General features: G+C 49.7%; 1 protein-coding gene across 4 annotated transcripts in view; it reads left to right on the top strand.

Moving 5' to 3' along the window:
• The window catches only part of GCN1 (GCN1 activator of EIF2AK4), a 52,204-nt gene extending 31,789 nt beyond the window's left edge, over positions 1 to 20,415 (top strand). For all 4 annotated transcript variants that reach the window (XM_016127156.2, XM_036221672.1, XM_036221673.1 and 1 more), the window contains 23 exons: positions 338 to 452; positions 1,141 to 1,320; positions 3,532 to 3,752; positions 4,968 to 5,036; positions 5,228 to 5,366; positions 5,455 to 5,651; positions 5,849 to 5,991; positions 7,052 to 7,169; positions 7,277 to 7,492; positions 8,829 to 8,993; positions 10,295 to 10,456; positions 10,733 to 10,825; positions 11,057 to 11,200; positions 11,298 to 11,567; positions 11,809 to 11,922; positions 12,345 to 12,575; positions 14,275 to 14,468; positions 14,581 to 14,695; positions 16,584 to 16,680; positions 17,042 to 17,190; positions 17,643 to 17,750; positions 18,940 to 19,158; positions 19,696 to 20,415. In XM_016127156.2, the coding sequence (XP_015982642.2) occupies positions 338 to 452; positions 1,141 to 1,320; positions 3,532 to 3,752; positions 4,968 to 5,036; positions 5,228 to 5,366; positions 5,455 to 5,651; positions 5,849 to 5,991; positions 7,052 to 7,169; positions 7,277 to 7,492; positions 8,829 to 8,993; positions 10,295 to 10,456; positions 10,733 to 10,825; positions 11,057 to 11,200; positions 11,298 to 11,567; positions 11,809 to 11,922; positions 12,345 to 12,575; positions 14,275 to 14,468; positions 14,581 to 14,695; positions 16,584 to 16,680; positions 17,042 to 17,190; positions 17,643 to 17,750; positions 18,940 to 19,158; positions 19,696 to 19,821 (3,585 nt within the window). In that variant the 3' untranslated portion in view covers positions 19,822 to 20,415. The remainder of the gene's footprint in view (positions 1 to 337; positions 453 to 1,140; positions 1,321 to 3,531; positions 3,753 to 4,967; positions 5,037 to 5,227; positions 5,367 to 5,454; positions 5,652 to 5,848; positions 5,992 to 7,051; positions 7,170 to 7,276; positions 7,493 to 8,828; positions 8,994 to 10,294; positions 10,457 to 10,732; positions 10,826 to 11,056; positions 11,201 to 11,297; positions 11,568 to 11,808; positions 11,923 to 12,344; positions 12,576 to 14,274; positions 14,469 to 14,580; positions 14,696 to 16,583; positions 16,681 to 17,041; positions 17,191 to 17,642; positions 17,751 to 18,939; positions 19,159 to 19,695) is intronic.
• The last annotated feature ends 737 nt before the right edge of the window (positions 20,416 to 21,152 follow it).

Raw genomic sequence — 21,152 nt, 5'->3', positions numbered from 1 at the left:
AGGCTGCGCATGAAAACTGCTGACAGCAGGGGATGGCCGCCGGTGTGAGACTCAGCAGGCAGCCTGAGGTGGTGTAAGGCCCCCGCCACCAGAACCCCTTCAGCCTGTACATTGGGCCCTGGTTACTGATAGGGACTCCCCTGGTTCCCAGTAAAGTAGTGAAGCTTTATGAGATGAGACACCGTGTCTCTCCTCCTCAGCTGAATCTGGAGGCCCAGGCAAAGGGTCTGACACAGTAGATCCCCAAAAAGTGTTGGTCACTGGGGGAACACTGGCCTAGTGTCAGGCCACTTGCTTCCACAAAGAGGCCCCTGAATGCCTTTTCTCCTCCATTGAGGCTGCAGATGATTGTGCCAAGGCTGTGATGAGCAACCTGAGCGCTCACGGGGTGAAGCTGGTGCTCCCCTCCTTATTGGCTGCCCTGGAGGAGGAATCCTGGAGGACCAAAGCTGGTAAGGCTGCTCCCTTTCGTGTCTCAGTGTCAACTTCCTGTTCTGAAAACTGCTTGCGGGGTTTCCAGGTAGCAACAGCTCTTGCCATGTGCATGTGCTCCCCAGCCCACAGGTAAAGCCAGGACTCTGTGCCCCTAAGCAGTCCAGTCCTTCCAATAGTCGGTGTGCTTACATGCAAACAACAGGCCTCCAACAGAAGCCACAGCCCTAAATCAGGAAATCCCAGAGCTTTAAAGCTAGTCTGTGGCTACTTCTGTGATTTTGAAGCTTTTCTCCCCCATTAAACCCCTTTTTAAAAATGTAATCTTATCTGGAATCCTAATATGTAAAAGCTGCCAGCAAACCTGCTGTGGTTTGTGTAGGGCAAGGTGTAGGGCCCTCCCAATTGGTTTTTCCCTGGGTCCCTCAGGCTTCCCTAAGTTTGAAAAATCATGGATCTAAATCGGTTCCCTCATATGTGGATGAGGAGACCGAGGTCAGAGAAAATCAGTGCTTGGCCTTGGATCACTGCCAGGACTAAGCCAGGTCTCCCCTATCCTGGCCTCTGCTGGAGCTGGTCCCCTCTGCCCTCCTTCTGGGGACTGCTTGAGCATAGTCTGCAGAGGAGCAGGCTGGTTGTCCCTTCCCTGGCAGTCAGCCCTGGTGACTCTTGGCCTGTGCTCAGTGAGCGTGTGTCTGCTGTCTGCAGGGTCGGTGGAGTTGCTGGGAGCCATGGCATACTGTGCTCCCAAACAGCTGTCGTCCTGCTTGCCTAACATCGTGCCCAAGCTCACGGAGGTGCTGACTGACTCCCACGTCAAAGTGCAGAAGGCTGGACAGCAGGCGCTCAGGCAGATCGGCTCTGTCATCCGGAACCCGGAGATCCTGGGTATGCCTCTTCCGTGGGGGCAATGGCCCTGGCTCCTCCTCCTATCTCTGGACACTGCAGAGAACATGCACCCTGATTCAGCAGAGATTTTTGCCCTCTGATGACAGATATGTTCACAGTGAAATAAGCTCTAAATTCTGGGAAGCTGTTTTTCCTACAATAAGAAGTTCGAAAGTAGTTTGGAAGTGGTCTGTTTTCCTGCTGGTTTAGAGCAGTTGCCATTGACTGCACAGGTAGGGAAACTGAGTTATTGGCTCAGAAGCACCTTGACTCTGAGAGAACCCTGTACACTAAGCTGCAATCTGAAGTCAACAGAATTAAATGATGAGCTATGGACCACGTCAGCATCCTCTGAAGTGTTAGGTTCTTTGGGAACTTTCTAATTTATCTCATTCCAGGAGACCTGTCATAGAGGGGAAGGTTAGGAATAGGTTATTCGCCTTAACTGTAGTATGATTCTCGAGTGATGGGAAGACGCTGATTTCTAGAAACAAACCCAGCCAGCCACTTGACTAGCTCATCACTTGTTAAATTTTAAGCGCAGTGTGGAGGGAGCCTCAGCATCCATTCAGTGGACTTCAGCTGGGGTATTGCTAAATTTTTTTTTGTTCACAAATGATGAGATTTTTTGTTTGTTTTTGTTTTTTTAGGGTATGACTAGGTATACTTGGATTTTGTTGTTGTTTTTCAAATGTCCAACAGCCCTGGTGATTTCTGAGGCCCAGAACAGTCTCATCTCTATCAGATGAGTAGAAGTTCTTCATTTTGAGAATCCAGCCTGGATCTTTTTTTTTTTTTTTTTTTTTTGATTGTGATAGAATTTGCATAATATAAAAATTCACTTTTTAAAAATGTTCAATTCAGTGGTTTTTCGTATGTTCATAAAATTATGTGAGCATCATGACTCTCTAGAACATATTCATCACCCAAAAAGAAACCCCATATCCATTAACATCCAGTCTTCACATCCTCCCCTGCCCTGTCCCTGGCAAACACTAATCTATTTTGTTTCTGGTTTACCTGTTCTAGACATTTTATGTAAGTCATATAATACACAAAAATAGCCTTTTGTGTGTGGCTTCTTGCACTTAGCATAATGTTTTCAAGGTTCATTTACATTGTAGCATGTATTAGCACTTCATTCCTTTTTATGGTCCAGTAATATTGCATTGTTCCTGTGGACCATGTTTTGTTTATCTGTTCATCTGTTGATGGACATTTGGGTTGTTTCTACTATTTGGCTTTTAAGAACAGTGCTGCTATGAACATTTCTGTACAGTTTTTTGTTTTTTTTTGTAGGCACATTTTCAGTTCTTTTGGTTACATACCTAGGAATGGGATTGCTTTGTCTTATGATAACTGTTTAACTTTTTGAGTAACTTCTAGGCCATTTTCCAAAGCGCTGTCCTGCTTGATGTTCCTGGCAGCAATGTGTGAGAATTCCAGCTGCCAACACTTTTGTTGTCTACAAAACTAGCACTTTGGTTACAGCCATCCTAGGGGATGCAAGTGGCATTTCATTGTGGTTTTAATTTGCATTTCCCTCATGACCAGTGATGTTAAACTTCTTGTGTTTATTGGTCATTAGCATATCTTTTTTGGAGAACTGTCTGCACATCTTCTGCCCATTTTAAAACTGGGTTATAAGTTTTTTTTTTTTTTTTTTTTTTTTTTTATTAATTGTTGACCACCAGGATGGGGCTTTTTAGTGGTCGAATTCCCTGGGCTTATGGAAAAGATAAGCCAGGTATTACTCTTGGAATTCCTTCTGCTGAGCTGAATTTGAGAGCTCATTTTTTCTGGGCTTAGTGGCTCTGAGCATGGTGTGGTTCACCCCCACCACTGGTTTGAGGGCTTTTGGTGTTCAAAGGTTTTTTTCACAAAACCACGTTAGGTTGCTGCTTTCTGAATTGGTTTGTAGTGTCTGAGCAGCTCTCCTGCGGAGGCCCAGCACCATGACTGTAGCTGAGTGCCTACTGGAGCCAGCCCATGGGCCCGCGGAGCATAGCTCCGCGCTGCAAAGGGGTGACAGCCGCAGCCTCCACATTGCTTCCTACTGGTGGAGCAAGGATTGCTCTTTTCAGGCAGGCCGGCTTCCTGAGCTGGCGACTTGTGGGGCTCCAGAGACTCCTTTCTCTTCTGATCCCTCTAGTTCTGGGGACCCAGTGGCTTTGCTTATAAACCCAGCTCTCTTCTGTTTTGGTCATGCAGCCATTGCCCCCGTTCTACTGGATGCCCTGACAGACCCCTCCAGGAAGACCCAGAAGTGCTTGCAGACCCTGCTGGACACCAAGTTTGTTCACTTCATTGATGCTCCGTCCCTGGCCCTCATCATGCCCATCGTCCAGAGAGCCTTCCAGGACCGGTCCACGGACACGCGGAAGATGGCAGCCCAGATCATTGGCAACATGTACTCCCTCACGGACCAGAAGGTAGCAGCCTGGCTGGGGCTGGAACAGGACAGACCAGTAGATGCTAGTTTAGGGCACAGAGCCCCTGCATAGTAGACATCTGAGGGTGTGGGCATTGGGTTCCTGGTTATGTTCTGGGGGAGAAACGGGCCATTTTGGGGTAGAGGTTGGCAATCTGGGGTCTCTGGGCATCTTGCAAAACATGGTGTTCAGGTCCTTGTTAGCTCAGCCCCAGGGGAGACTCATCCTAGTGGGCTCCTTTTACAGACTGAGGTGGAAAAAAGGTCCAGCCTCACCTTTGACCTTTCAGGGGTGTGGGCAAAGTGGCTGCTGATTTGATTGCAGTGTTTTCTTATTTTAAGCATTTGCTTTTGTAAGCCTCTCAGGATATTAGGGGAGATTGATTTTGTTTGTTTGTTTGTTTACTTGCTCCTGAGGGCTTTCATGTATGATGTCACTATCTCCCTTAGTTTTACTTAGCTTACCGAGCTATGCGCACAAGAAAGTGGGAAAGTTATATTGATCCTAGAAAATTTGGGAACTTGAAAAATTGGAAACACAAAGAATTATAACCGTAATCCCTCAATGCTAAAACAATTCCTGTTAATGTTTTTTATTACATTTAAAAAATTGTGTTCCTGAACATAAACTTATTTCCAAGTTTTAACAAGTTATTCTTAAAAATGATTTTTAACAATTACGTAATATTCCAATAGGTTTACATACTATAACTTACATAATTCTATCATTGGTCATATAGTATCCAAGATTTTTTGTTATTTCAAATGTTGCTGCCATGAACATAAGGCTTTTTCTATATTTAAAACTGTTCCCTAAAGCTGAATGCTATATTAAGAGACACAAACCTTTTAAGGTAAAGGAAGGGAAGATAATGCAGTTCTGTAAGGAAAGTGCCGGAAATCATTTCCTAAAGATTCCAGAGACTGGGCAGGCCTTGGACCCAAGAGAAGAGCAGGAGGAGTAAGAGCATTAAAGCATAGCTGGTGGTTCTCGCGACATCTAGAAGATGAGCCTTAGGTTCCTTTGGCGGTTTCCCTGTACAATTGCCCAGCGACTTCAAAGGACCAGCCAGTTCCCCTTCCCCCACCTGTTCTGGGAGCATTCCTGCTGAGCGTTCCTTGTCAGCAGAAAGGTGAGGGCAGGGTCCATAGTAGAGCGGATCCCCGAGAAAGCAAGAGTCAGGTCTCCATCGAGTCGCTTCTTGTTTTGTTGCAGGACTTGGCTCCTTACCTGCCAAGTGTGACACCTGGCCTGAAAGCCTCTCTTTTGGACCCTGTACCTGAGGTGAGTCTTGGAGGAGATGGTGCAGGGGCTCATTATTTTAGCCCAGTCCCCAGAAAATTGATTCCTGATAATTCCCTAGAAGTTGCTTTTGTGTTTGTCTGGTAAAGGGACAGAGACCTAAGGGACCCCTTCTTACTGGTCACTGAGTTTTGAGTCATGTCTCCCTGTTTCTGTTCTCGGTTACCTGACAGGTGCGGACAGTGTCTGCAAAGGCTCTTGGGGCCATGGTCAAGGGCATGGGGGAGTCGTGCTTTGAGGACTTGCTGCCGTGGCTGATGGAGACATTGACCTATGAGCAGAGCTCCGTGGATCGCTCAGGCGCTGCGCAAGGTGAGGCCAGCGCAGGCCCAGGGTTCAGTCCGGAATGCCCTCTAGGGGCCCTCAGATCTAGTGAGTTCATTCTGTCCTTTCATTGCAGGGTTGGCTGAGGTCATGGCTGGCTTGGGGGTAGAGAAGTTGGAGAAGCTGATGCCAGAAATTGTGGCTACAGCCAGCAAAGTGGACATTGCACCCCACGTCCGAGATGGCTACATCATGATGTTCAACTACCTACCCATCACCTTCGGGGACAAGTTCACTCCTTATGTGGGGCCCATCATCCCCTGTATTCTCAAAGTAGGCACCGATGCCCATGCTGAAGAGAGCGTTACTGAGGAGGGCAGGGTGCACGTGCTCTCCTGGGGGCTAGGGCTCCCTGCTAATGGGCTGGGTGGCAGGAGCCCTCATCTTGCTGTTTTGGGAGTCCCATTTCTTTTTTGGGTCTGGGTGCCTGGGGGAGGCAACCCTGGCTGACCCACCCTCTATGTGCACAGGCTCTTGCTGATGAGAACGAGTTCGTGCGCGATACCGCCCTACGTGCAGGCCAGCGGGTCATCTCCATGTATGCCGAGACAGCCATTGCCCTGCTGCTGCCCCAGCTGGAGCAAGGCCTCTTTGACGACCTCTGGAGAATAAGGTGAGAGCTCAGGTGCAAAGACCCAGGGGCCCTAACTTTGCATTGCGGGGACTGTAATTGAGAAACGAAGAGCAGAATGTTACCAAGAACTTTCAACTTTCTCCAGATCCTCCATTTTGTAACTCTTCAGTTCCCTGTACTAGTATCTTCATTCTGATTCTCTTTTAAAAAGTTCTTTCTGTTCAGTTCTTCAGTTGTGTTAAAATTTTAAGTGCTAATACTTCTTAATCTGGGAATTTTACTTCTAGGAATTTATTCCAAGGATAGATTGTTTCCAAGTGCTTAAAGGTGTATATAGAAGGATGTTTGTTGCAGTACTGTTTATCATTTGAAAAATTGGAGGTTAGTTTTTAAAAAGTTACAGCACATCCACACTGTGAACTTTTGTTCAGCCATTATTACAAAGAATGATATCAGAAACTGTGTCAGCTGACGGAGAAAGCTCCTCAGCCTCTAGCTGACATAGCAGTGTGTGCTGGGGCCCAGCGCATGTGAGGCGAGCTCACCTCCTGCCCTGCGTGGGGCAGTGTGTGTCTTTGTAGCAGGCGCTGTGTACAAAGATATCACAGGAGTGTCAGGCCGATTGCCTGGGTCTTGGGGTTTGGGTGATTGTTCATACTCACTCTCTTTAAATTTTTCCATATTTTGGGGATTTTCAATTTGAATGTGAATAGTATCTTTTATAATCATTCAAAACAATAAACCTCACTTAATTTGAAAAGAAGAAACGTTTATCCTTCTCGGACTCTTCTGATGCCTCCACTTCTAATGAGTTGCATTCCTGATTTCCTGTTACTGCTTCCTTCTGCGCTCTCTCTTTTTGTAACTTTTTATTATAGAAATTTAAAAGTGTTTATTCTTCCCTATTATTAAAGTTTATGGATAGAAAATTTGGCAAGAAAATATGTGGGAAAGTGTAAAGAAATGAAAGTCGTCTAACTTTTCTCCCATTCCAAGGTAACCACCGTGAATATTTTGGGTGCATTTCGTCACAGTGCTCGTTCGTGCCCTGAGACTGCCCCTTGTGGCTGTGTCACTCTGTTCTTGGCACCCTTCTCAGGTTCAGCTCTGTTCAGCTCCTCGGGGATCTCCTGTTCCACATCTCAGGCGTCACCGGAAAGATGACCACGGAAACTGCCTCTGAAGATGATAACTTTGGAACTGCCCAGTCCAACAAGGTGTGTGCCTTGAGTCGATTTCCCTCTGCTGATGGCAGGAGTATGCTCAGGCATTTCTGCTGTGGGGGCTTCACCACGCCGTGTTCTCGGTTCTTCTCTTGCTGCAGGCAATCATCACTGCCCTGGGGGTGGATCGGCGGAACCGAGTGTTGGCAGGGCTGTACATGGGCCGCTCGGACACCCAGCTGGTCGTGCGGCAAGCATCCCTGCATGTCTGGAAGATCGTCGTCTCCAATACCCCCCGCACCTTGCGTGAGATCCTGCCTACACTTTTCGGGCTGCTCTTGGGTTTCTTGGCCAGCACGTGTGCAGATAAGAGAACAGTAAGTTTCCCAGGCCTTGCTTCTGACCCTGATGTCTGCTTTCAGAGGCTAGAAAGCTGGGTCTGCAGAGACTGGGGTTCTGGGGTCCCAGGTCTAATAGAGTAGGGGTCCCCAATCTTAGGCCCATAGACTGGTATCAGTCTGTGGCCTGTTAGGAACCAGGCCGCACAGGAGGAGGCGAATGACAAGCAGGCAAGCAAATCTTGCTCTGTATTTGCATCTGCTCCCCAGCACGCTAGCATCACTGCCTCAGCTCCACTTCAAGTCATCAGGCATTAGAATCTTGTAGGAGCTCTGGTTCCTGGTACCAAAAAGGTTGGGGACCGCTGTATAGGGAACATTTTAATTTACTTAGTCATTCAACAAATATTTATTGCGCCTACTTCGTGCTAAGTGAAGTCATAAGACCTAGAATATAACGGAGAAGAAAGACAGCCTCATTCCTCGTTCTTGTGCAGCTACAGTCGGTAGAGGAGTTGGATGTTAATCAAATAATCACACAAACATATGTTGATAAAACTATGGCAAGTGCTACATGGCACTCCGAATGCTTTTAACAGGGCCATTTGACCTAGCTGATGTGTGTGGGGGTGTTAGGAAAGGCTTCTCAGGAGAAATGATGCTTGAAGATGAAAGATGAGTATGCACTAATCAGGTGAGGAGGTGATGAAGGGCTATTCCAAACAGAAGGACTAGTGGTTCAGATATAAGAATAGGATGTGCAAAGGCCCTGTGGTGGGCAGGACCATGGCCAACAGTAAGGGCTGAGCAAAGGCCAGTGGGCAGTGAGAAAGCAGGGAGGAGCAAGCATGGTGTGAGATAGGCCCGATGTGCCAGGTTAGGGCGGGCAGTGTTCGTGGGTGGGTGGAGGGGCCCAGCCCGGGCTGGTTACTTCTGCCAGTCCCCTTTGACCCACTCCCAGTCCCCATCCCTGGCAAGCAAACTGCATATTTTTCTCTAAAGAAGGGTTTGTGTGAGGCCTCAGAGGACATGTTTTTTTCCCTAAAACATTTGTTCCAAATTTAGCTCCCCTTGGGCAAGAGCACAGGGTTAAGTGACTTCTAGGCTGCAGTTTTCAATCCAGGGAAATTGGCCCTTGAGTGGGCAGCATGTGCTTAATTTCCTGTTCATCTGTGAGGTTCTGGCTCTTGCTTTAGCTTGTGTAGGTGTGTGTAACACAAAGAGATAATTTTATTTTATAGTGTGGCAAGCACCCTGGAGGCTCTTCAGGGGTAAGAGCATTTGGGGAAGTTAAGTCAGCGACTCCGATAATGTCCAGGGCCCTCATTCTGGAGCTTGCAGGGAATTGATGTCCTGGCTTGATCTCTACTGACAGATTGCAGCAAGGACATTAGGAGACCTCGTCCGGAAGTTAGGGGAGAAAATTCTCCCCGAGATCATCCCCATCCTTGAGGAAGGCCTGAGGTCTCAGAAGAGCGATGAGAGGCAGGGCGTGTGCATTGGGCTGAGCGAGATCATGAAATCTACCAGCCGGGACGCCGTGAGTATCTCCTAAGGGCACTGCAGGCCCTGCACCTGCAGGTGACCTCACTTAGGGGCCTGGCGATGGGAGGAGGCTACAGAAGAAGCTGCACCACTAGGGACACTTCCTTCAGCCTCACTTCACGTGAGGGAAGACATGCAAAGCTCGCTCCAGAGGGTGCTGCCGGCAGCAGGGCGTTGTTGGGACCACATGGGGTCTAGAGTTTCCCTCCTCTCAGCTTTTTTATCAGATCTGCAGGCTAAGAACGAAGCGATTTCAAGGCCTCGAATAACCTTTGGAAATTGGAGATGATCTTTTTCTCACCACTCCTGAGGTAGCTCAGGTTGATCCCTTTTGTGTCACTGTATCAGTTAAAATGTGGTACCCGAGCAGGGACAGGAGGGAGTGCACGTGTGTGAGTGGCGGAGGGTGGCAGGAGCAGGAGGGGCGTGCAGTCACTCTTACAAGGAGTGGAGTAGATGAGAGTAACCATCTCATCTCCAGCAATAGTATTGTTTTCCATAGTCGTGACATTCAGTGGGTTTGGAGTCCTTTTTGCTCATCTTACTTTCTAAGGTAGTTGATCCCCAGAAGATTCCCAGGGAGCAGGCTAAGTGTGTATATGGGCTTTCGATTAGGAGGAAAACCCCAAAGTGATGAAGTGGGTCAGTCAGAAATGTAAGCCAGTTGCTTAGCGTGGACCTCCTCACCTGATTTATTGGATCCTTCTCCTGTGTGTATATTTGCATTTGGCAGAGAATACAAATAAATTTTGTCCCCAGATAGAATTGTGATTCTTTGAATGGTCACCAAATCCCTTAAAGGCTGAGGCCCTTAGGTTCACAGTGAGCTTTGCTTTGGTGGAATTGGTTACAGCAACAGAACAGAGCTGTCGTTGGCCCCGCTGTAGCCCCAAGACTTCTTAGAGGAGCACATACGTGAGATAGACTTGAAGAAGAACTTAGGGTTTTCCAACAGGATAAGCAAAAGAAAGAGTTGGGGGACGGGGCCACTTCACGCAGGGCCTCGCCATGGGAACGCTGTTGGAGTTCCTGCAGGAGACGGAGAGTATCTGGAAACCTCACCCTAAAAATCAAGCTATTAATTATTAACCCTGGGTTAGACGCCTCAGGGGTAGACTACACATCATCTCCACAGTTTTATACTTGCACATTTTTGCAGAAAAGAGCTATGTTAAAAGTTAAGCCATGGAAATGGTGGTGGCCTGGCTGGGCCAGACATCCTCGCTGTCCTCCCTTGCTCGCTTCCACTCCCTCCTTGCCTCTGCCGCGTCAGGTACAGTGCCTGTGCTGTTGCAGGTGCTGTATTTCTCTGAGTCCCTTGTGCCCACGGCAAGGAAGGCTTTATGTGACCCGCTGGAGGAGGTCAGGGAGGCGGCGGCCAAGACCTTTGAGCAGCTGCACTCCACCATCGGCCACCAGGCTCTGGAGGACATCCTTCCATTTTTACTGAAGCAGCTGGTGAGTGGATCTGCCACACACCTACCAGTTTGGCTTTTACTGTCTTTGTAGAAGCAAAACGCAGGGGGCTTGTTCTGCCAAGGCAGCCGCAGTGTGGGCCTTGCGGGGTGGCTGCAGATTTGGCTCTGTGCTTCTCCGTTGATAGTCAGTGAATGTGGGTGCAGTGGGAGGAGGGAGGAAAGTGGAGAAGGAAGTCTGTGGTGGCTGGTCCATACAGCAGAGATGGATGGGGACAGGAGCCAGCTCCTCAGCGGTGCCCCCAATGCCCCTCTGCAGGATGATGATGAGGTGTCAGAATTTGCCTTGGACGGTCTGAAGCAAGTCATGGCCATCAAGAGTCGTGTGGTGCTGCCCTACCTCGTGCCTAAGGTACATCCCAGCACATGGCAACCCTCTGGCCCAGAAGCCATGGCCACATCATTGTTCCTGGGCCTGCTGTGAAGACCAGTTCTGAATTCAGATGTTTGGGGAGGCAGATGTGGGTGCAGGATGCCCCGGAACAGCCTCTCGGCCCTGAATAGAGAGGACAGGCTCTCCCAGAGCCTAGTGCAGCCAGCACGGGCAGCTTTCTTTGAGTTGATGGTGTTCGTCATTCTGCAGCTGACAACTCCGCCTGTCAATACCCGGGTGCTGGCCTTCCTTTCATCTGTGGCAGGCGACGCCTTGACCCGTCATCTCGGAGTGATTCTCCCGGCAGTCATGTTGGCCCTGAAGGAGAAGCTTGGGACTCCAGACGAGCAGCTGGTGAGAGTCATGATCACTCCCGTCGGCTTTCTAATGGCCATCTTGTGGCCTGCCTTGGAGGAGCTGTGCTCAGCTCAGGTTTCCCCTGTGGTTTTAGGAGATGGCCAACTGTCAGGCCGTGATCCTTTCAGTAGAAGATGACATTGGGCACAGGATCATCATCGAGGACCTGTTGGAAGCCACCCGTAGCCCTGAGGTGGGCATGAGGCAAGCCGCCGCCATCATCCTCAACATCTACTGTTCCCGCTCGAAGGCGGACTATACCTGCCACCTGCGGAGCCTGGTCTCAGGCCTGATCCGCCTCTTCAACGACTCCAGCTCTGTGGTTCTGGAGGAAAGCTGGGATGCCCTGAACGCCATCACCAAGGTGAGGGGACTTTGGCCCCACAACCAATTTTTAACTATAGACAGTTTGAGATGCTTATAAGACTAGACTCTTTAAAAAATATCTGTGTACCTGTCACCTCACTTCAACATTTATCAGTTTGTGGTCAATCTTATTTATGCGCTCACCCACACCCTTCTCTGTGTTATAATATTTTGGAGCAGTCTTGTGAAGGCTGTACTTAGTACTCTTTGCCTCTCTACTTTTTCTTGGCTTCCTACAGAAGCTGGATGCTGGCAACCAGCTGGCACTAATTGAAGAACTGCACAAAGAAATCCGGCTCATAGGGAATGAGAGCAAAGGCGAGCACGTGCCAGGGTTCTGCCTCCCAAAGAAGGTAAGGCAGGGCTCATGCGCAGAGTGCCACGGGCACGTGGCCGTCCTCCGCCTTCACCCTTGGGCCCAGGTCTGTGTAGGGAAGCGGGAGCAGCCGTGTGTTCATCCCGTGCCTTCACAGACAACATGTCCCTTTCCCATGGTGGCCATATGGCACAGGGTTCATGCTGCCTTCGGTTTAAGCTGTGGAGAAGAGTCGCAGAGGTGACAGTGTGTATACCTATGTGACAGGCCTGTTGGGGTTCTTCTGGTCACTAGCAAGTCAGGACTATTCGCCAGCCAGCACCCTCTCAGGCTGTGATCCTGGCAGCTCAAATCATGCTCACATGGAAAGGACGGCTGACAGGAGTGCCTCAATTTGGGTGGGAGACATCTGGGCCCAGTGCCTTTGAGATTTGACTCTCAGGTGTGATCTCTTGTCAGGGAGTAACCTCCATCCTTCCAGTGTTGCGGGAGGGAGTCCTGACTGGCAGCCCAGAACAGAAAGAGGAAGCAGCCAAAGCTTTAGGCTTGGTGATCCGGCTGACCTCAGCTGATGCCCTGAGGCCCTCTGTGGTCAGCATCACTGGCCCTCTGATTCGCATCCTGGGGGACCGGTTCAGCTGGAATGTGAAGGCGGCTCTGCTCGAGACACTCAGCCTCTTGTTGGCCAAGGTAAGTGACTGATGAGTTTATGCTTTCGGTCCATTTGGATCTTAGAGAACAGATCTCCGCAGGAGAGTGATACAAGGTGTTACGTGGCAGAGAGCAGTAGTTTATGGAGAAATGGCACAGGAAAAGGAGTTAAGGCCTTAGATTCCAGACTCAAACTATACAGTGGTTAGTTACCAGGTCCACTACTTAGTAGCTATATGGCTGCAAGTGACCTTGGGAAAGTCATGTAACCTCTGACCTTGTTTCCTCACCTATGATTTAAGAGTCCTAGAATTGCCTATCTCGCGTAGGGCTGTGCAACATGGGGCTTAGATGAAGTAACGCATCACGCACAGTACCTGACATGTTCCAAGCGCCCGACATGTAATTGCTGTTATTTTGAAAAACTACTGATTCAAAGGGAGAGATCCAGAGCCACATAAATACAATTAAAACATTGTTTAAATATGCTTTCATTCTTTATTTCATTCTTTTCTCCTCATAAAGAGAGGTGCAAAGAAGTTGATGAAAGAATGAAAAGGAAGTCTGAAAGCAGCTGGAATAACTTTGGTTTTTGCCAAAACTGTAAGAAGCAAAGATCCAAAATGTTAACCATTTCTGATGTTTTACAGGGCAATAATACGCCTTTTAGATTTAAAAAAAGTATAAATCGAGCCGAGATTTGTTGTTAAAAAAAATCAAATTCTTACTTGAGGTTTGGAAACAAAATCAAGCTTAAAATTTGTAGCTTTTATTCTTTTTGGGAGATGGTGTGGAAAGCAACTTCCCAGCTAAAAATGAGATTGTGAGCATCAGTCTCGCTCTGCAGAATTGAGTCTTTAAAAAAAATCGTCATCTTTACTTTGCTTTCCTTTCTGCGCTGTTCTTTTTCTGTGGTGTTTTTGCAACTCTGTGTAGAAATGGAGCCCTTCCCTTCTGGAATTTGTCCCTTGGGCCTCAGGTCAGATGTCACCCATGGGCAGAGGTTCTCACCTCAGATTTACCAGCTTCACTCTGTGATGTGCCTCCCACTTGGCTGCAAACTCCCAACCCCAGTATTTCCAGACCTCCAGACAGCTGATAAGATTTTCCTGTTTAGCAATAAGCGGATCTTTAGTTTTGGACCCATCTGTTTTATCACGTGTGCCTATTTTTCTATATACGGTCAGGGATTAAACTGCGTTTTAATGAGAGGGGTACACATGTGTACAGTGATGACTTGCTGAGGTCATTTGTTTCATAGGATTGTTCTGGAGGCTAAATGTCAACTGCTCAGCCTTTGTGTCAGTTGCCCAGTAGAAGGCACCTGCTCTTGCACACCTGGGCCATTTTCTGTCCCTTTTCTTGGCACTAGAACAGTTCAGTGGTGCCGACAGCTGCTCTTTAACATATTTGGAGACAGAGATTTCAAGTCATTTGTCCACATGGATAGATCTCCACTAAGCCAAGCTGATGGCTCCCTCATTGGTAGTGGTGGTCCTCCTCCTCCCCGCTCTCTTCCTCCCCCCTTTCCCTGTGCAGCAAAGGACGCTGAAAACAGAAGAGGAGGCTGAGCGTGACCTGTCTGCGCTTGGCTCTCTGTTGCGGGATGCCTGTTCTTAGCCCGTGTGTGGGAGTGGGGTCAGCTGATGGTTTATGGTGGCTGGTTTTTGCACTCGTGGTACACTGTGGCCTCAGACTCCACCACAGCTTCGCTTTCGGGCTTGGGGTTTTCTCACAGGTCGGGATCGCCTTGAAGCCCTTCCTGCCCCAGCTGCAGACCACTTTTACCAAGGCCCTGCAGGACTCCAACCGGGGGGTGCGCCTGAAGGCCGCCGATGCGCTGGGGAAGCTCATTTCCATCCACATCAAGGTGGATCCCCTCTTCACAGAGCTGCTGAATGGGATCCGTGTCATGGAGGACCCGGGTGTCAGGTGAGGTGCTGGCAGGGAGCGCTGTAGGCAGCTGCCAAAGCAGCTATGCCTACATGGTGGGGGCGGCAGCAAAGCCAAGCCAGGTTCTAAGTTGAGTGCATTGGTTCTGTAGGGACACCATGCTTCAGGCCCTGAGGTTTGTGATCCAGGGAGCAGGGGCCAAAGTGGATGCGGTCATCCGGAAAAATATTGTCTCGCTCCTGCTGAGCATGCTGGGACATGATGAGGTATGGCTGCAGATGGTTGGCAGTGCTGGTGGGCCCTTTTCTTTGGTTAGTGTCTCTGCTTTGCTTTTAAGAACTTGGCACAGCTGCCGACTGGTAGGTAGCCATAGGGATTTCTGATGTTCACATCCCTCTCTGGTTTACCAACATTGATTGTGGGGAAGACAAAATGGGTAGTATCGATATTGATGTTGTGTTTTAAAGATAAGAAATGTAAGGTTTTTAAAGTCCCAGATATCTCATTATTTTGTTCCCTAATCTTAAACAAGTCACCTTTATTTTCCCATCTATAAAATGATGAGTTTTGTTTGTTGGTTCAGAAAACACTTACCGTGCTGAAGGGCCTAGCCTAGGGCTGAATAAAGCTCCCAGGAAACTGGGTGTCTGGTACTTGTCCCAACGGAAGGTCTTAGCATTATGTAAGAGGGTGAGACTTGCCAGGGCCACACTCCAGCCACTAGTAGAATCAGAATAGGAGCCCTGTGACTCCTGGTTCTGTCACAGTTCTGTTCGTGTAGCCTTTTCTCACCTAGTCTGGAAGACTTTGTTAACCATGCATTGGCTGTGGCAGGTCCATAGTCTAAAACATTCAGATTGTGGATAAGAATGCTCTCTTTCCTCTCTGATAGACATCCCTGTGCTGTGTGGCTTAATTTACATTCGTGAGGCTGATCTCTGGAGAAAGGCCTTTGGGGTCACACGCACACTTCCTCTGTGCCCCCACACGGGGCTGGCCATTGCTGCTGCTGCTGCTGCACTGATCACGGCAACTTAAGTCTGGTCTGATCCCCAGCCACCTGCTCTCTGACGAAAGCCCCGGCCTTCTCTGGAGTACAGACGGGAGAGTACCTTTTGGTCACAGTCTGTCAGGGTTTTTACAGGGCCATAGATAGTGCAAGCAAAAGTGAATATTTAAACTAATTTGCATTTCACCACAATGGAGTTTAAAATAGATGCAGTTGAAGTGCGTGGGTGCCAGAGAGCCAACTTTAGCCTTGCTTGGCGCCTGGGCTCCTGCGTGGAGCTCAGAGACTTAAACCACTGGCAGACCACCCTCCTCCCCCTGAGAACTAACTGCCCCTGGGTGGAAGGTGACAATCTAGGTACCAACCTGTCATCAGCCTCCCCACAGGCCATTGAGTCCCTGGTGGTTTGTTTCATTTTGGGGGAAGCACATAAAATTAGCACTTACTGATAATGTAGCAGGTCACCTAAAATCTACTTGCTCAGTGTCCTATCATTAGCTGGCTAGGGAGGAGCACTGAGGAGCCATCCACGCATCTGGCTGGGATTTTGACAGAAAGTGCTTGGCCTTTACCTATCTTTCTTGGGTCGATAGCGGCTTCTGTGTGACTTCTTATGACAAACCCTAATATAATACAGGTGGCAGTGTCACACTGAGATAGTAGAGATAGCAGGGAGTCACTCTGGACACACAAGATTCCTGGAGGGAAAAGAAGCCCATTGGTTCTCTAGCTGGAAGCCCCTTCTCTCTGCCCCTCCCTGCCTCACAGGGCTGTTGATAGTAATTGAGATAATACCAGAAAGTGTTCAGAATTCCTAAGAAGAAAGGTGCTGTGTAAACACAGTTATTGCTGCTATTGTGATGGCAGTTACCATATGCGCACACACTGGAGTTTTCTGTAATTAAGTGGGGTGCTGGGTAGGTAATTTTTAACTCCACATCAAGTGGCAGTTGCAGTGAACGCAGCCGTGATCTGGCAGCAGGAGTTCCAGGGCCTGGAGGAAGGAATGGAGTTAGAGTTCCTGAGTTGCTTTGTCCCTCCTTCCCTGCCCTCCACATCCTGGGCGCAGTCACCCCGGTTACCCTGGACGGGGTGTGGAGGCGGTGGGGTGCCCACACCACCTTTTGCTCCCTGTGTCCTGTCAGGACAACACTCGCATCTCCTCAGCCGGATGCCTGGGGGAACTGTGTGCCTTTCTGACTGAAGAGGAGCTCAGCGCTGTCCTTCAGCAGTGCTTGCTGGGTAAGTCTCTCTTGTACACTGGGGACTTCCCAGTGTGGGGAAGAGCTGTCGGGGCCTGCCTCCCCTTCCCCTCAGAGAGTATTCTGGCAGTCGGACTTCCCTCTCCTTGGGACTCCAGCTGTTAAAACAGAATGGAGTTTCCAGTGCTCTTGGGGCACCGAGCGTGTCTGCTCAGAGAACACAGCTGCAGGTCTGAGGCGGTTCGTGAGAGCCTTCTCCTTAACATGCCACTTTGGGCAGGGAGGCCTGTATGCAATGTCAGTTGGGGTTTCCATGAGGCCCCGAGTCAGAGGGGGTGCAGGCTTAGAGTGAGGGGTAGGTCGTAATATGCAGGGTGACCCCACTGTGTCCTTCTACTCAGCGGATGTGTCCGGCATTGACTGGATGGTTCGGCACGGGCGGAGCCTGGCACTCTCCGTGGCTGTGAACGTGGCACCCAGCAGACTCTGTGCAGGCAAATACAGCAGTGAAGTTCAGGACATGATCCTCAGCAATGCCGTGGCAGACAGGGTAAGGCTCTGTGGCAGCCTGACCAACCCCGCCCCTCCCCCAGCCAATACCCCACGGCCAGAGCCTTATTCACACAGCTCAGGGGAACCAGACTGGGTGGTCAGAGGCCTGGGGTCGAGCTTTACCTTTGCCAGTAACTTGGACCAGTACTTGCTCTCCCTGGGCCTCAGTTTCATTATCTAAACAATGAGGAATTTGAGAGAAGGTCTCCGATCCTGGTTCCTGGAACCAGGGGTGCAGGCTTTGTGGGTCTGCCTCACAGCCAGGGCAATGTCCCCACCTGAGTGCTGTCGCGGAGTCTTAGATGTGAAGTGGTGAGGGGGGTGGTTCGAACAGCTGGTGGTGCAGAGCCAGGGTCCTGGAGATTCCTGGGGAATGGGGTCATGCCTGGCCCTGCTGCCTCGAGGAAGGAGCCAGATGCCACCCTGTCTAGCTCTCCCCTCCTTCCGCAGATCCCCATCGCGGTGAGTGGGGTCCGGGGCATGGGCTTCCTGATGAAGCATCACGTTGAGACGGGAGGAGGACAGTTGCCCGCCAAACTCTCCAGCCTGTTCATTAAGGTGAGCGGGGCAGCCTGGCCTGTGAGAGGCTGCCGCCTGGAGAACGTGCCAGTGAGCGCTCAGGCGGCCGTGTTCTAGTTGCCGTTTGTGGAGAGCCTGCAGGACGTCTCTGAACTCCCAGGGAGGAATGCAAAGCAGTCGTGTGTGTGTTTTTCCCTGGAAGAGTGCCCAACGTTTTGTAAGATTCTCAAATTGACCCGTGACCCCAAATCAAGTTAAAAACAAATATTTTAGGCATTTATTCTAGTTACCTTGATTTGATAAAATTAGGGACAGACCTGGGTTCAAATCTTAATAAATCATCTCTTCCCTGCCCCGCTTTAGCTGGGTTGGCACTTACTAGTGTGGCTATGTATTCTGGGGTGTGTAAGCTGGGGATCCAGACAGTGGGGCCCCCCACCACCTGTGTAATAAAGTACGCTTCTCAGACATCACTGTGCATTCAAGTCAGAACCAGAACCTGCATTTTAAGAGACGCAGCCACGCCTGAGACTCCGCCTTTGTGACCAGCTCCCCGGCAGTGTCAGCGCTGCTGGTGCACGGACCTTGCGTTGAGTAGCGAGGTTCCAAAGGGTGATGGCCTCCACCCTGCAGACCTGCAGAGCCCCGCCGAGAGCTTCCAGGGCCTTGATTAGATGGAGTCTGTGAGGGCATCACCCTGCGTGCAGCTAGCTGTTCATCAGCATTCGTTTGCTGAGGACCCGCTGTGCCCCTGGCAGGGCTGGACACTGAAGGAGTAGCGATGAGCCAGGTAGACAAGATCTCTGGAATCGAGATGCACAGAAAGCCCAGGGGGAGGGCCCTGACTCAGATAGGGCTGTCAGGGAGATGTCCGAAGGCTGACATTTGAGTTGAAACCTGAAGAATGCAAAGGAACCAACCAAGTGAGGATCCGGGGCAAGCACATCCCAGGCAGAGGGACCAGCCAGTGCAGAAGCGCAAGGCAGGAAGGCGCATGGTATGTTTGAGGAAGTGAAAGCCCTGTGTGGGCCAAGAGTAGTGAGCGGAGGGGAGAGTGGCACGAGATGAAGTGGGAATCACCCCCTGTCACCCTCCCGTGAGAAAGAAGACGTCGGAAGGGAGCAATGGGGCCAGTTTCCATAATGAAGAGAGAGTGTCAGGGCAGAAATTCGGGCTTTGAGAAACAGACTGGATATGCCTGACTAAAAGCCTGTGTTCCCCTTCACAGTGTCTGCAGAACCCATCCAGTGACATCAGGCTGGTGGCTGAGAAGATGATCTGGTGGGCAAACAAAGACCCTCTGCCTCCCCTGGATCCCCAAGCCATCAAACCCATCCTGAAGGCCCTTCTCGACAACACCAAGGATAAAAACACTGTCGTTAGAGCCTACAGTGACCAGGCGATTGTCAACCTCCTCAAGATGAGACAGGGTGAAGAAGTGTTTCAGGTGGGAGCTTGGCACCGGAGTGCCTCCCAGGGTGTGCTGTGGGCATTCGTCTTGCAGATTTTCTTCTGCACAACGTTATTAAACATCATAATCTTCTCTGCCACCCACTTGCATGAATGGAGGGGCAGACTGTGATCAGGTGACTGGTCTAGTGCCTGAAAACACATTCTGCTCTTGCTGTGGTGTTCAGACTTCTTCCAGCAACAGGGCCCTTTCTTCCAATAAAATCTCATGGCACCCAAACCTATAATACAGATGCCAGGACAGCTGCCTGTTGAAGCCCAGAGCCCTGCTCACTTGACTCCCTACCCCCAGGCAACCTTAAAGCACTGAAAACTTTAACCACCACTACGTCACCACGTGATGAGCATGACGAGTGGTTTTCTTGGTTTTCCCTGGATCCATCTGATTCTCTTATTTTGCCAGATTCCCCTCAGTGATTCTACTTCTGAGGTTAGCACTCATCTTTGTCTTTGATTGGAGAAATCTGAAGCCTACTTTTCTGATTCTATCTCCTCATTTCCATCATCCCCACAGGCCCTCTCCAAGATCCTGGATGTGGCCAGTTTGGAGATGCTGAATGAGTGCAACCGAAGGTCCCTGAAGAAGCTGGCCAGCCAGGCCGACTCCACGGAGCAGGTGGATGACACCATTCTGACATGAGCGGCCTGGGCCCCTCCACTGGGCTCCACATCAGCGTTTCAGCTCCACCTCTTTGTTCAGTGTTTTCATTTTTGAAAATAACGTTTGCTCGAACGGGGAGCTTAGGAGATGGCCTTCCCAGAAAGTATTTTACTATATCTACAGACCACAGCCAAAGCCTTAAATCAAACCCACACACAACTGAAAATTGCCTCCTCCGTCTCTCACCCTTTTCGTTGGAGAAGAGAAGAAAAAGCACACGCGCGAGGCTCAGCAAATGGTAGCGAGGAGCTGCTCATCCAGCTTAGCGTGGCTGGCGGGACAAGTAGGGTCACGCTTCCGGTCCCTCTTCTCTGCTTGAGCTCTGGTTCCAGAGCCACGCTACCAGTCTTCTGCTTAGGTCTCAAGTGGGGCACCGAACTGTGAAAGTGTGCCCAGTGTGGTGTGTCCTGGCATGGCCTGTCAATGTTGTGTGGCCTGAGTGGATCTGACCCCTGTCAGGTGGAAGCATTACTCTCGCAGCCCTGGCAGTTCACAGGTCACGGGAGGGGGATAGGTCCAAATGCAGGTGGTTTGAAGGAGGAATGTTTAATAAAGGCTTTGATCTAATCTTGATATAAGCCAATTTTTAAAAATCTCCAAACTTCCATTAGACATGAAACTTGTCGCATCAGGAATAAGGCAAGGCTGGCAACTTTTCATTAAGCACTGGCAGCTCTCTGATTTCTGGGTGTCTCTCTCCTGCTCTTGGAAGCCTTGTAGATATCTACAGTCTTCTCTGTCCGTCCTGAGGTCGGATCTTGAGAGAGATGTAGCCAGGCTTGTGACCTTACCTGGTGTGGACAATTCAGGGGCTGAATGAGCCACTTCCCTGCTCTCTCCTGACTCAGGAAGGTAGGAAGCTTCTGTAGTGAAGCTTTAGAAGAGCAATATCCCCTGGATGAAGTGAGAACCGCATTCCTATAGTCAGAGGATTGGCCACAGGAAACCAGAGTGGCGGTTCAGCATCTGCCTCCTTTATGAATGACTTCCTTCCTCCTGGTTCTTGGAAGGCTCGTGATCCACACGTCCTGTCTGATCGAGCGCACCTTTCTGGGCCCAGCGATGCAAGTTTTTCTGGGCTATTTCCTTGGTCACAATATGGAACAGACCTCTATCAAAATTACTAGTCAGAGCTGTAAAAGGAAGAAAAATTAAATGTGGTCATAGCAAACTCACTTGTAAAGGACTAAAATACTATACCAAAAAATGTAAGGCTTTGCTTATTCCCAGTGTGGCAGAGGTACCAAAAGTAGCTTTGTGACTCAGCACTTCCAACGAATAAGAAAAGGTGACTTCTAAAGTACTTCTGA

The sequence above is a fragment of the Rousettus aegyptiacus genome, unplaced genomic scaffold, assembly GCF_014176215.1.
Source record: "Rousettus aegyptiacus isolate mRouAeg1 unplaced genomic scaffold, mRouAeg1.p scaffold_m13_p_5, whole genome shotgun sequence".
Lineage (NCBI taxonomy): Eukaryota > Metazoa > Chordata > Mammalia > Chiroptera > Pteropodidae > Rousettus > Rousettus aegyptiacus.
This window is presented reverse-complemented; position numbering and strand designations above follow the sequence as displayed.